Source organism: Rhinolophus hipposideros, assembly GCF_964194185.1.
Source record: "Rhinolophus hipposideros genome assembly, chromosome: 10".
NCBI lineage: Eukaryota > Metazoa > Chordata > Mammalia > Chiroptera > Rhinolophidae > Rhinolophus > Rhinolophus hipposideros.
Genome location: NC_138056.1, coordinates 47,817,227 through 47,832,522, shown reverse-complemented (window position 1 = coordinate 47,832,522; position 15,296 = coordinate 47,817,227). Strand labels below are relative to the sequence as shown.

The 15,296-nt window shown below is 36.2% G+C and overlaps 1 protein-coding gene across 3 annotated transcripts in view; it reads left to right on the top strand.

Annotated features, from left to right (window-relative positions):
• The window catches only part of C2CD3 (C2 domain containing 3 centriole elongation regulator), a 116,594-nt gene that overhangs the window by 31,842 nt on the left and 69,456 nt on the right, over positions 1-15,296 (top strand). For all 3 annotated transcript variants that reach the window (XM_081061698.1, XM_081061697.1, XM_081061699.1), the window contains exons 9-14: positions 2,853-3,004; positions 3,578-3,787; positions 4,254-4,366; positions 9,467-9,585; positions 11,543-11,665; positions 14,145-14,615. In XM_081061698.1, the coding sequence (XP_080917824.1) occupies positions 2,853-3,004; positions 3,578-3,787; positions 4,254-4,366; positions 9,467-9,585; positions 11,543-11,665; positions 14,145-14,615 (1,188 nt within the window). The remainder of the gene's footprint in view (positions 1-2,852; positions 3,005-3,577; positions 3,788-4,253; positions 4,367-9,466; positions 9,586-11,542; positions 11,666-14,144; positions 14,616-15,296) is intronic.

The window sequence follows — 15,296 nt, the reverse complement described above, 5'->3', positions numbered from 1 at the left end:
TGCAAAGGGAATAAAAAGAATGACCTACTAGAGAAGCAGTCTGTACACTGCAAAGTCTCTAATTTCTGGATGAGAATTTGTGTGGAAAAGAAGTTGTTAATAAGGCAGGCTATTACACTGCAACCAGTCTTTGAAAGCCTGTGAATGTCAAGTGAGCAGGAAATGACATGATCAAAATCGTATTTTAGGAGTGTTAATCTGGAAATGATGTGGGGAGCCAAAAGGAGAGAACAACCAGAAGGAGATATGAAGCCACTGGATTACTGGAGGGAACTGTGAGAGGGACAGAGCCTGAATGACCGTGGCACCAATGGGATTGGAAAGGACGTTATGAATTGTTAGGATTTCATGACTTCCTACCTTAAAAATCATCACTGACACCATGTAACCTATAGGATAAAAAAGCAAGGGAACTTAGACTTATTATACATTATCTGTGTGCCAGGGAATTTACGTTATCTGTTTATTGAGTACAGTACCAGATGTTTTAAATTCATTATTTAATTCTTTTTCTAATCCCATGAGCTAGTGTTATCTTTTTTACATATCATGAAATAAAAGCTTAGAGACATTAAATACTAGTAATTAAGTGGCAGAACTAGAATTCTTATCTCCCAGGTTTGCTCTGTACCCACTGGAGACTCTTGTCATACTAATTGTCGCACCTCTCCTCAAACATTCTAGCTCATTTTCTGTCGCCATATTTTTTTTCATACTGATCCTTCTACTTTGATGTGGAAGTGCCTTTGTACATCTGCTAAACTTCTCTTCCTTGTTTAAAAATGAACTCACCACCTCCATGAAGCAAGCATCCCAGACTCCCCCAAGCAGATTTTGTTGTCTGAATGTCCACAATATCTTGCACATACATCTGTTAGAGCCCTTACCCCGTATGATACAGTTCCTCATGAACACAAACATGTCTTAATTACTTTTTTGGTACCAGTACAACAAAGCCCTGATTCATATTGAGTACTTAGTGAATACTTAGTGAGTAAATGAATAAATGTATGAATGGAGCAAACTAATTGCCCATGCTGTGTGAACAAAGTAGTTTTAGAAAATGTTTGTTGACTGGAAGAATGAGTGAAAAATTGACCGTGAGACAATGGGGAGACCAAGGAATTAAATGCTCACGTTCTTCCCCAGGGTCAGTATTTTATGTTCTTAATATTGAATAACGTCCACAGTTTAGAAATTCAGAATTACTGCCTTGTGTTTTTGGTTCCTGAAATTCTTAGTTTTGAACACCCTCATTTGTGTTTATTGTAATTTCCTTCAGACCATGGACCCATCTAGATTTTGATTGCATTGTTAGCAAGCATTTTTAAAAGCTGCCACTTAAAGAAAAATAAGAGCAAAAAGCTTTGTAATTTCACCTTGAAAAAGTTGCTTCCTAGAAGGATATTCTGATCATGCTTATTAAACTATTAATTTGTTACTCTTATCACAGGTCAACACATTATACACCCTGAGGTGCTGAAAAAAGGGAGTTGGATGACTTTGGATTGGCCTCCTGCGTTTATATTAACAAGCTTTTTTGACAGACCTATTTCCCCGAAAATAAGACCTAGCCAGACAGTCAGCTCTAATGTGTCTTTTGGAGCAAAAATTAATATAAGACCCGGTGTTATATTATATTAGACCGGGTCTTATAGTAAAATAAGACCGGGTCTTATATTAATTTTTGCTCCAAAAGACGCATTAGAGCTGATTGTCCTGCTAGGTCTTATTTTCGGGGAAACAAGGTATGCAACTAGTCAAATAACTATAACGTCATCTTCTCCGTTTTACATTTTGTGGTAGAAAGAGCTGATCAGTCAATTGTGATAGCTGCCTTATCTCAAAAGAAAATTAATTACAAGGGGCTTAGCTACTGGTTCCGTCATTAAGGAAATTTGTGACTTATATAAACAGTTCATCTTAGTGAGATTAAAAGTAGAATGAATCATTAGTTGTATAGAGTGGTGAAAATAAGCAGTCTGCATCCATATAGTTAGGTGACATTTTACCTGGCATTTTGCCTCAGACTGTGGTAGAAATACAGGCTTTAAAACATATGGAGATCAAAATCTGCCTTTCCTACATACAGCTGTGAATCATAAGCAAGCTGCCCAACTTCTCTCCGCTTTCATTTTCTCACTTGTAAAAATTGAAATAAGGACACCACACAGAAATGTGGTGTTAGAAATACACATGCAGCATTTAGCATAGTATCAGATACATAGTAAGCAGTCAATAAATAGTGCTTGTTATTATTGAAAATTTGAAAGAAGAATCTGTTTTCATTTATTTTCTTTAAACTGAACTTGTAGGTTATTTTTGTGAACTTCAGATTACAGTTGACCCTTAAACAACAGTTTTGAACTGCGCAGATCCACTTAGCTATGGATTTTTTTCAGTAAACACAGCCAGTTCTCCATATCTGTGGGTTCCGCATCTGTGGATTCAACATCTGTGAACTGAAAACAGTATTTTTGCATTCCCAAAAATGGATTTCCATTTGTGGATCCAAAAATATTTTTTTCAACTTATAGTCGGGTGAATCTATGGATGTGAAGGGCCAACTGTAGTTAAATTTTTGGAGAGTCAAAAGTTTTAGGTGTATTTTCAACTGTGTGTGTTGGGGGAGGAGAGGGGTTCAGTGCCCCTAACTCCGTATTGTTCAAGAGTCAACTGTATTTTTGTAGAACCAGGGTAAACATGGGATTAGCTCCCTGGTGTTAGTTATCTCGTCAAGAAAATGATATATGTGCAGAGAATTTGACTACTTTTAGAGAAATATGTTTATTACCAGTATCCCCAAAGCAGTTATATTTTAGTACCTCTGTTTTTGTTTCTTCCCTCCATAGAAATCGGATACCAGCATTAGTGATTTCTTCAGTGAAGAGGATGATATTGTCCCTTCTAAAAAAATGAACCAGTCGAAAGCTCTTGCCAGATCTAAGGTTCTGGAGTCAAATGATCGTAAGTTGAAGAAGAGAGCAGCGGACAAGAGAAATAGGTGCGCCTCTCTATGAATGTTTGTTTAGAGGCAAAAGCAAAGAAAGATTGTTTTCACAAGATCTTCTAAAGTGAAATGGCCTGTGTTTGCCTAACGATCAGACTGGTTAAGTGAGTTACTGTATTGCAGTCCTCAATGTACTAACATGAAAAGATAGATATGATGAAATTGTTCAGGGAGAAAGCAGAATTCTAGGTCGTATGTATGCTGTATTATACTTACTACGTAGAAAATGTATAGAAGGAAAGCACATGAAACGGAATGCACAAAAGTAACCGTAGTTAAAGTAATGGGTAACTGAAGTAAAAGTCTGTATCCCTTATAGAAAAACTAATTCTGTAACATCAGTTTGCATACTTGTGTGGTGATAAACCTTTAGATTACAAGAATGTTTTTACATTTTTTTGAGATTTCTTCCACTATAGATTAGGACCAGAATTCTGATTAAAGCCATTTTCCAGTCCTTGAAAACTAAGATGCTTGCTGCCCTTCCTCTTTACTCTTGCCTGTGCAATCCAGATCATTTCATTTTCGGCCTCTGTCTCCCTCCCTGTCTGTGTGAATTCTTTTCAGAAATTTGGTTGAACAACAGGTGGTATCAGAAACTCCAGAAGATGCCCAAGCGATGACGCTGAGTGTGGATAGACTGGCCCTTCTGGGTAGAACACAGTCAGTCAGAATCATCATCGAAACAATGGGAGTTCCTCCCGATAGTCCTCAGGTGACCCCTGGCAACAAAAGCTTTCCTGGGAGACCACCTAAGCTGACAACAACCAAAAAACGGTATGTCTATTAACATGGGAAAACGAAATCTGACGTTAATGGAAAGTGTCTGATAATAATAATAAATAAATAATTGTATAGCACTTGATGGTTTGTAAAGTGCTTTCCTATGCATCCCTCCGTCAACAGAAATGTATTGAGTCCCCCACTAGGTCCCAAGCTCTATGCTTATGTATGTGTGAGAATAAAGTTAGGACTTCAACTCTGTTTCTATATACCTTATAGTCAGCAGGAGAGGGGCCAGCATAGAAGTTTTATATTAAAAGTGCTGTGGGAGCACAAGGAAAGGAACCTTGCAATCTGCCTGGCAGGGCTGGGGAAGGCTTTGAAGAGAGGAGGTAGTTCCTCTGAGGATCTGAGGTCCTGAAAGGAGAGACTTAAAAGATATGTGAGATTTATCAGACAGAAAAATAGGTGTATTATTTGGTTTTTTAATCCCTGTTGTTGTTTTTGTTTGATTTTTTAGCACCTTCTTTGTGGAATATCACTTTCCTGTGGGCTTTTCCAAAAGTGGATTGGGAAAGACAACCTTGATAACCGAGGTCGTTCGACTCGCCTCCAGTAAAATTACAAATGGAAGTAAGAGAGACTGGTTTTCTGCTCCCTAGACATTTTGGCTGGGGAAGAATTTCTGAATCCCTAATTACTCATCTGACTGTTACTGTATCATAGAATCTTAGAGGCAGAAAGAATTTGGAAGTGAATCTTTTCTCATTCTTTATTTTATCAGTGAGGAAGCTAGCCCAGAGTTGCTGTGGCTATCCTGATGCAAGACTCCAAGTCAGTAACATAGCTGAGAGTATGGTTCAGAACTCCATGCCCAGATCATGTTCTTTCAACTGTTGACACATTTCTTTCTTTATCAAGAGATAATTTGCATACCATGCAATTCACCCACTTGAAATGTGCAGTTCATTGTTTTTTCATATATTCACAGGATCGTGCAACCATCACCACAATGTAATTTTAGAACATTTTCGTTCCCCCTAAAGGAAATTCCATACTCATTAGCATTCACTCCTCAATTCCCTCTTTAACCCCTAGTGCTAAGCAGCTCCCGGTCTCCTTTCTGTCTGTCTCTGTCAGTTTTCCCATTCTGCACATTTCACGTAAATTGAATTACATGTGATTTTTATGACTGGCTTCTTTGACCTATATTTTCAGGTTTCATCCACGTTGTGGATATATCAGTACTTTATTCCTCTATGGCTGTATAATACTCCATTGTATGGCTATACCACATTTTATTTATCCGTTCATCAGCTAATGGGTATTTGAGATATTTCCACTTTTTGACTATTATAGATAATGCTACTATGAACCTCCGTGTACACGTTTTTGTATTGACATGTTTTCATTTCCTTTGGGTACATACCTAACAGTGGAATTACTGGGTCATATGGTAAACTGTATGTTTTAATTTTTTTTAGAACTACCAGACTTTTCAACAGCTGCTTCACCATTTTACATACTCATAAGTGTTTGCGTGTTCCAGTTCTCCGCAGCCTCACTGGCACTTGTTATTTTCCTTTTTTTTATTCTAGCCATCCTAGTGGGTATAATGTGGTATCATTTTCATGTTCTTATTGTCCATTTGTGAATCTTCTTTGGACAAATATCTGTTTTAAACGTTCTCTCATTTTAAAACTTTTATTGGGTTGTAAGAGTTCTTTATATATTAGTGATACAAGACCCTTATCAGATCTGCGATTTGTAAATGTTTTTTCCCATTCTATGGGTGTCCTTTCACTGTCTAAATAGTATCACATACAGCACAAAATTTTGATTTTGACGTAGTCCTTTATAACTATTTCTTTTGTTGATGTGCTTTTGGTATTATCTTTTTCCTGTTTTGTTTCAAATATTTCTAATACAGGAAAGTTATATAATAAACATTTATGTTCTTGCCATTCAAGATATAGCTGCTTTTCTAACAGATTTTGAGAATATTTTTTCCTTGGTTCTGCAGTTTGATACATCAGTGTTGAGTTTCTTCTCTGGGAGGTAGTTTGAGAAGTAAAAGATGTGATTCTAACACTCCTGTACATTCACATAATCCTCCTATATACAGCATAGTAACATTGGGTTTAAAATTTTTTATTTTGCTTTGTTTTGTTTGTTTATTTGGTTTTTGAACTAAATATAGTATATTCATGTGGTTCAAAATTGCAAAGTCCCATTTTTGTAGGTAAACAATATTGTAAGTTTCTATTACATCCTGGCTATTTTATGTATATAGAAGCAAATATGTTTATTCCTTTTTGCCCTACCTCCATTTTTATCCAAGTATTAGTATACCATGTACACATTTCTGCACCTTTTCTTTAACATTATATTTCAGGAATTTTTTTCATACTGGAACACAAAGAACTTCCTCGGTCCTATATGACTACATAATATTCTGTTGTATGGATATGGCATAACTTAAACACCCTCTATTGATCAGTGTTTAAGTTGTTTATAATATTTTGCTGTTCAAAACACTGCTTCAATGAATAAATAATGTATTATTTCTCACTCAGTGTGAGTATATCCAGCACAAACATTAAAGATACTTATTTACCCTTAAAAACAGCACCTACAGTACTTTAATATACTCTTTTATTAGAACACATTATTTTACTTAACTCATCGCTAAGGAAGAATTAGGGCATTTAAAATTGTTCGTGTTTACTTTCTGGCTTTATGTTTAAATTATCAATAGCAAAAGAAGCTGCTCTGGAGGTTTGTTTAGAGCATTTGAGAATGTTTATTTCATCCTGTTGGCTAAAGTAAATATGTTAGGAGCTTTACTTCAGTTAAACTGTTTTTATCAAATCCCATATGCAAAGAAAAATGTTGACTTTTCTCAGGTCTTCCCCAGCTACCTCTTCTTACCTATATGACAGTTAATGAGTTTCTTAAAACTTCTCTGAGCCTCAGTTTCCCCATCTGTAAAATTGAGATATAGCAAAGATACGCACGAGTTTCAGTTAACATAGCACCTACAAAACAACGACTGCCTTTGTTACACAAGGGAATTATTGGATAGTCAATCGGGATAATGAATATAAAAGCATTAAACTTGAAAATAGTATGCAACTAATAGTAGGTCACATTTATTGGGAATTAAATCATGTACCAGGAACTTTACTCAGTGTTTTACACACATTAATCATTTACTCCTTAACACACACACACACAGATGAGGAAAGAGGAAACTGAGGCAGTAGTCAATTAAATAACTTATCTAAGATAATACAGCTGGTTTATGGTAGAGCTAGAATTTGAGCCTAGAACTTTTTTTATTCCAAACCCAATGCTCTTAATCTATTTTGCTTATCATGCTTTATTGGCCACCTTGGTTGAGTTCCCCCCATGTCCTTCTAAGGACGATAATATGGGAAGTGTGGAATAAGCATCAGCCTGGGAATTGGAAGACAGTTCTAGTTCTCATTATACCACACACTAATTGTGTGGCTTTAGACAAAATCACTTTTCATCTGTGGGCCTCTCTTAATAATAGTATGGACTGGACTAGGTATTTTCTGGATCCCTTCCAACTTAAAACACAAAAAATTCCCAGAATATTGTTACCAATTTGTTTACATGAACTTTCTCTTCTATTATTGCCATAACTCACTTTTAGTGTGTGTATGTGGCAGGGGGTGGGATGGGGGGGAGGAACATGAACTTAAGAAACAGAGAATTATGTAGGAAATATGGTAATATAGTGCAAAAATGTACCTGGGTGGTGAGGAGAAATACGAGTGGCGCCAGATTGAAACAGAGTTCTGTCTGTATACAAAGGATTTTTTAGTGTCCCAAGTGTTTTATCATCTATTACCTCAGTCAAACCTCTCTGCACAGTGATGAGGTGTAGGTGCTACTTCCTCTGATAGGATAAGCAGGTAAGCTGTTCTAGCAGGTGTGGGCCTCCTGGGCCCAGACCGTTTGTTCACAGTTCCTGTGTGTGGATCCAGATAGCAAGAGCCACATCCTGTCTATGAGTACTAAGAGAAGTAAACAAAGTCAAGAATTAAGATGGCAAAGAGAAGTAGATCAGTAGGTCAAAATGGACAGTTTGAATGAATACTAATGATAATGGATTCTCTCTGTAACTGGGTCTTTTGTGAGGGTTCTTCAGATCCATTTTAAGGGTCCAGAAGTGAATAGACTGGAAGATCATTGTACAGGTGATAATTTGTGACTGAGGTGGTCACTAGTAAGTAACAGAACTTTCAACAAAGGACTCAAGTGCCAAATTCCTTTTTTCAAAACTGTTAAAACCCCATAGCAGTGAGCAGACTCAGATACTACCATCACTTTGTCCCGTTCACACTTGCTATTAAAGCAGAAACCCTTTCCTTTTCATCCAAGAGACAGGCTCTCCACCGCCTAACACTGCTAACTGACATCAGTACTTGGAACCTTGTCTGATAGTGAGTCCCAAGTCTTTAGCTAGAAGATAAAATCCTTTGCATTATTATAGTTTTTGATTCAGTTATTTCTTCTCTTCGTTTACTTTCATTGTCCCCCGATTCAGCTAGCTCCCTTCGTTTGTTACACTGCCTACCAACTTGTCTTGTGAAAACAGTTAAGTCGTATTACCTTACACCCAGTGAAATGTATGGTATCTCTACACATCTTTTGCTCATATGCTTGTCATTCATTTCTCATAGCAAAGCAGAGCAACATAATATTGCTTTTTTTCTTTGTACTGTAGCCAGGGTTTGCTCTTTGTCTTTGCTTCTTCAGTTCCTACAGCCCTAACACTTTTGTGAAGTAACACTGATTTTTTTTTAATTAATTAAATTTATTGGGGTGACAATTGTTAGTAAATTTACATAGATTTCAGGTGTACAATTCTGTATTATATCATCTATAAATCCCATTGTGTGTTCACCACCCAGAATCAGTTCTCCTTCCATCACCATATATTTCATCCCCCTTACCCTCATCACCCACCACCTACCCCCTTACCCTCTGGTAACCACTAAATTACTGTCTGTGTCTATGAGTTTTTGTTTCTCATTTGTTTTTTTTTTTTTTGTTGTTTTTGTTTTTTTTGTTTCTCATTTGTTTGTCTTGTTCTTTTGTTGTTTTTGGTTTATATACCACATATCAGTGAAATCATAGGGTTCTCTGTTTTTTTCTGTCTGACTTATTTCACTTAGCATTATACTCTCAAGATCCATCCATGTTGTCACAAATGCTCCTATATCATCTTTCCTTAATGCCGAATAGTATTCCATTGTGTATATGTACCACAACTTCTTTATCCATTCATCTATCGAAGGACATTTTGGTTGTTTCCATGTCTTGGCCACCGTAAACAAAGCTGCAATGAACATTGGAGTACACGTGTCTCTATAGAGAAATGCTTTCAGATTTTTTGGGTAGATACCCAGGAGAGCGATTGCTGGGTCGTATGGTAATTCTATTCGTAATATCTTGAGGAACCTCCACACTGCCTTCCATAGCAGCTGCACCAGTCTGCATTCCCACCAACAGTGTATGAGAGTTCCTTTTTCTCCACAGCCTCTCCAACACTTGTTACTATTTGTCTTGTTGATGAAAGCCGAAGTAACACTGATTTAAGTTAGATTTGAATGAGAGGAGAGTGGTGTCAAAGCATGCATTGATGATGGCTTTACTTGGGTATATGACATGTGCTTATGTGTCTGGTTCCTTTTATAGTGGTGAAATTCCAGCAGAGATTTGTGTTTCCGGTACAGTTTGGTGGCCCAATGATAGAACACTGGTGGAATTCCAACCTCATTTTCCAAATTTATACAAAGAAAACCCCACAGAAAAAGGTACTTCAAATGATTTTGACCTTTGCCTTACCATTTACACCAGGGATTTGGAACATACTTAAAATTATGTTTCTACCTAAACTAGGAATTTCTCTAGGCTAAAAAAACACTAATGCTTATAGTTATTTGTTATATTATTATTATTATTATTATTATTATTATTATTATCTCTGTTATAGACCAGATATTATGGTCTATTTGCTATTTGTTATAGACTGAATATGCTAAAGGCTCTACATGAATACACTATCAAATTTAATAATTACCACAACTCTATGAAATAGGGACATTATCTTCATTTTACAGGTGAAAAAACTGAGATTAAGTGAAGTAACTTGTCTAATGTCACCCAACCTAATAAAAGACAAAACCAGGACTCCATCCCAAGTATTTTGACTTTAGATCCTAAGTTCTTAATGTCTTTACTGTGCTACCTAACATGGAAAGTTGAATATTTGGATTGATGTAGGCTGTGAGCCTTAATATGAGGTTCTACTTTCTTTTTTAAAGCAGAATACATAAGATAGGTATCCAGCCCGTGTCCAGAATATATAATGAGAGCAGCAGTTTTGATCAGCTGATTCCAACATTATAAAATCCATTTGTAATTGGTACAACATAAATCAGTAAACTATATCACGAGCAGTTTTTACTTTTTCAGTAAAAGAGTAGCTTTTGTAATCTTTGACCTCTTTGGTGTGGATAGCATGAGAAATGGATCTTGTTTTCTTTTTGTTTGTTTGTTTAATAGGCTATAAATACCACAAGTTCTTTTTGGAAAATACAACAAGATCGGCAGAAAAAGAAAAACATATAATTCCACAACCTTAAGATAACCTCTATAAACGTTTCAGTATATTTACATTTAATCACCTAGTTAATGGCTTTTTTTCTAATTATAAAAGAATTATACATTTTTTTATAGAAAACTTTAAAATATTTTTAAAGAGCAAAACTCACCTACTCACTTCTATATAATCGCATCACCAAAAAATAACTATTGTTAATATTTGTGTGTCTCCTTTATCTTTTTTAAATGAATATATTATATATGTAAATCTTAGTATTAAGATACTTTTGTCTGTGATTTTTATCCTGCTTTTTTTATTTAACATTGTCTTGAGGGTTTTTATTCACTTTTTCTAAAAATACGTATTTAATCTTTTCCACATCACTACAAATATTTGAAGGTTTACTATATATATAATTTAATATCCTATTTTTGCCAAACATTACAACAAATACTGTTTAATTCAGACTTTTAGTAAACATCATTTTAATGGCTACATATTATTTCATTGTAGGAATATGCTATAATTAACTTAATGTCTGACTATTGAGCATCTAGTTATTTCTCATTAATTTTTAAAATATGCTTATTTGTATAAGCTTTTGATATATTGTTTATTGTTTCTTCAGTATAAATTCCAAGAAGTGAAATTACTAGGTCAAAGAATACGAATGAATATTTAAAGCTTTTTATATTTATTGCCAAATTTGCTGCCCAAATGTATGTAGCCAGTTTATATTACCAGCTGTAGACATATGACAGCCTCTGCTTCTCCATAATCTTGATAGCATCAGGGATAATTTTACTAGCTTTAATAGCAAAATTTTATATCATCTTAATTTCATTTTATATTTTTAAGAGTGAAGTTGAGCGTTTTTCATAGAAAAACTAACTCTTAAAAATAGAAAAAGATAATCTTCCAACTTATTTGTGACTCCTGAAACGTTCTATAATCTTCCACAGAGAAGTAGTGAAACCCAGAAGGGGTACCAAAACATGGCAGAATATGGGCTCCTACTTATAGTTGCCTCCGTCAAATAATTAAGCTATTTACTTCATAAAGCATGCGTTCCTTTATAAGACAACAGTTCCTTTATATTGTCACGTCAGTTAAAGTTCCCTGTCTCTCCTCTTTAATCTGAACTTTTTCTTTTCTTGTTCTCCCAGCCAGAAGTCATTGCATCTGCATCACTGCCTTTGAGAGCTGTCATTCAGTCTGAGCTACTTTCTTTCAGTGACCACCTTCCAGTGCAACAGGAAAATGGTCTGACTCCACTTGGCCCCCTCAAGGTGTGTTGGCATAATTCAGGCAGTCAACTATTTATGGAGTATGTATTACTGGCTGGCCCTACCACTAACAGTGAGGAAGAAAATCAGGGTCTCTGCTCTTGCAATTTATATTAAAATAGGACAACAGAAGTGCTGTGAAGAAAATAAATGGTATGATATGAGAGTGAGTACTAGGGAGGAAGTAGGAGATAGTGGTCTGGAAGGTCTCCCTAAGGAGGTGAGATTTAAGGTGAGATTTGAAGAATGAGAGAAAGAAGCTGCCTAGTAAAAAGCATGGGGAAGATCATTCTGGAGACAAGGAATAGTACATACAAAGGCCTTAAAGTGGGAATGGGCTTGGTGTTGCTAAGGAACAGAATATTGCCGCAGGATAGTGAGCCAAAAGCAAGAGTGGTAGAAAATAAGATTGGACAGGCAGGCAGGAGCTGCACCATTGAGAGCTTGGTAGGTTAGAGTAAGGGGCTTAGATTTAATACTGAGAGCCAAGAAAGGACATCTAAGCATGGGAGTGACATGTCATTTACATTTTAAAAGTTTACTGTGTGAAAACTAGATTGTAGGAGACAAGAGGGGAAGTAAGGAGGCTGTTGCATTAGTCCAGAAAAGAGATGGTTGGTGACTTGAACTAGAGTAGCAACAGTGAACAAGGAGAGAAGTAACAGAGTTTTTGCCTGGTGGAATGAATTCTGAGATATAATTTATTGGAGAGGGTTCTTTCCTTGTATTCAGAAGCATCAGAATTTCTTAAGTGGCAAAATTTGAATGTGTGGACAAGACCTTTGTCTTGTCCTGGTGAGTCTTTAAAATCACAGCCCACACCTAAAACCTTTCCGTGGCTCCTCCTCACCCAAAGGATAAAATACAGGGCATAATAATGACCCAAGCCTACCACTGCAGCCTTCTCCATTGCCGCTTCCCTACCAATAGCCATGTCAAACTATGTAAAGACTCACTAAGGTATCATGTTGATTTATGCCCCATGCTTTTATTCTTGGTTTTCTAATACTACCACTTCTTGGAAGCCCTTTCTGCCCTCTTCCTGGTCTTAGTAATAAATACCGTTTAGTTTTAAAGACTTGTGTGATTATCATTGCAAAAAATTAACCACACATTTCTCTTCTATGAAAATTTTATTTTTCCCTTACCTAGTTCATTCCGGGCTGCAAAATTTAAAATCAGAAAGAGGTAATAAATAGAATTGATGGACTAGAAATTGTTTCCATCCTGGCTCTGTTGAAAGAAATACTGTTCTAGATAGATTGCCATCTGTATTCAATAGAGCAAAATAATTTTGCTATGGATTTTAAATAAAAGAAACAGCAAGTCCCCTTTTTCTTTATTAATTTAGTCTCATAATAGTGACCGGTTTTATTCATCATTTATCTTGCATCCTCTTTTATTTAACATTTTTAACTTTTTAAAAATAACTTCAAATTTAGAGAAAAATTCAAAAATAGCACAAAGAACTCATATGCCCTCACCAATTATTAACATTTGTCAGATTTGCTTTATCACTGGGTGTCTATCTCTTCTTTCCATCTCCTTTTCCCTTGCTCCTTTTTGTCTCCCTCCTTCCTCTCTACACATACATACAGTTTTTTCCTGAACTATTTGAGAATGTGTTGCAGACATCATGCATGCCTCTTTCCCACTGAATTCTGGTGTACATTTCCTAAGAACAAAGACATTATCATACGTAACACTGTATAGTTATAAAAATCAATGTTAATGGTGATACTGTATCTGTAGTCCAGACTCAGATTTCACCAGTTGTGCCAATACTTCCCTTTGTAGCATTGTTTTTCCAGTCTAGGCTCATCCATTGCATTTAATTGTCATATCTCTCTAGTCTTCTTTAGTCTGAAACAGTTCTGTAGCCCTTCTTGTCTTTCAGTACTTCGATATTTTTGAAAAGTATGGCCAGTTATTTTGTAAAATGTCATCCATTTAGGGTTTACCTGAATCACACATTACTATGATGATTGAAAGATGATGATTCCCTACTCTAACGTTAACTCCTAGTATATTTATTAATTGGCATTCCACTGTATGGAAGAGTTGACCCTTCTACCATATTTATTTATATTGGCACAGACTCAGGAATTCTTACATTATTCAGTGGGTTATAACCCATTACTATTATTCATTTTGATGTTCAGGTTTTCCCAGATTTGGCCAGTGGGAGCCACTTCAGCTGAATTCTTTCAGTATGTCTCCATCCTTTTCTGAGCATGTCCTTATTTTCTGGCACAAGATGATTTTCCAGGCTCATCTTATATTGTTAATGAGTCATCTGCCTAGCTTTTATTAATCCTGGTAAAGTAATGTATATGCAGTCTATTAATGTTTTTACTCTTACAGTATTTGAGGATGAGTTAATTTAATTCCTAAAAATCCAATGCTGCATCTAGCTCCAAAATTCTGATTCTGAGATTCTAGAAAAGATTCCTACTAACTCTCTTTGTTTTGTGTTCTGTAGGTAACTGTGGAGCTTGTTATAGATAACAAAGATTTCACTGGTGTCAAGACTAGGCTCAATGACAGCACCCAACATACCCCACTTTGTGCTCTAACAAGTCCAGATAAGAAACGACCAGAAATTAGCCAACCTGTTACTTGTACCAAAAATCCACAGAACCTACATCAAGTTCATGAAGAAACTGCAAAGGAAGCACAGAGTTTGGTGCTCCCCACACCAAAGGCACCAAGCCCAGTTGCACCAAATCCTTCTCACAATTTAGTAAATCAGACAAATGGGTCAACAAAAGAGAGTGCTTTGCTGTTGCATGTGCTGCTGATGGTGCCAGATGGGAAAGATTTTGTTACTGGAGACTCTGAGAAACCACCACCGTGCAATGTTTATTTAAATTGCAAGCTCTTCAGCACAGAGGAAGTCACCAGATCTGCCATAGTATGGGGTACCACAAAACCCGTCTTTAACTTTTCTCAGGTAACTTTGTACGTGTCTTCACATGTCATATCCACTATTGATGGATGGGGTTAAGAGACAAGTATGTTTCCCAAATCATAATGCCACTATAAGAGAAATGCAGAACATGCAGACAAGTGTGTTTCCCAAATCATAATGCCACTGTAAGAGAAATGTAGAACATGCATTGTGATTATCTGGTATGCACTTAGCTGGTGCAATTACCTGGTGAGCCCGTCCCACTATTCGATGGGAAGAGGAAAAGACAATGCCACCATTTTTTAATTGTTTTTGTCTTTATTTCTTTCTTTTCTCAGTCTTTTGCCTGAATTCTGAGTTCTGTTCCTTGCTGCTTCCCGTAGGGCTTTGATCAGTTAAATTTTACCCCTTTCTTTGCTGTTTCTCCAATCTCTCGTTTGTTGATTTGTTTGTTCTCACTCTGATTTGTAACTCCACTTTTTTTTCAACATTCATCTTACATGATTTCTCTGTAGAATTTGATGCTATTTCTTAAATAATTTCCTTTCTTGATTTTTGTAACTCTATTCTTGTATTTTCTTCAACAACTTTTCTTTTTTTGGTCCTTGGGCCAGTAGGGAAAGAATAGCGACCCCAGCACTTCTCCCTTGGTCTTACCTTTAATAACTCTATCCTTGGACTTCTTTCAAACCTTCTCTTTCCCATGGTTACCACATCTACTCC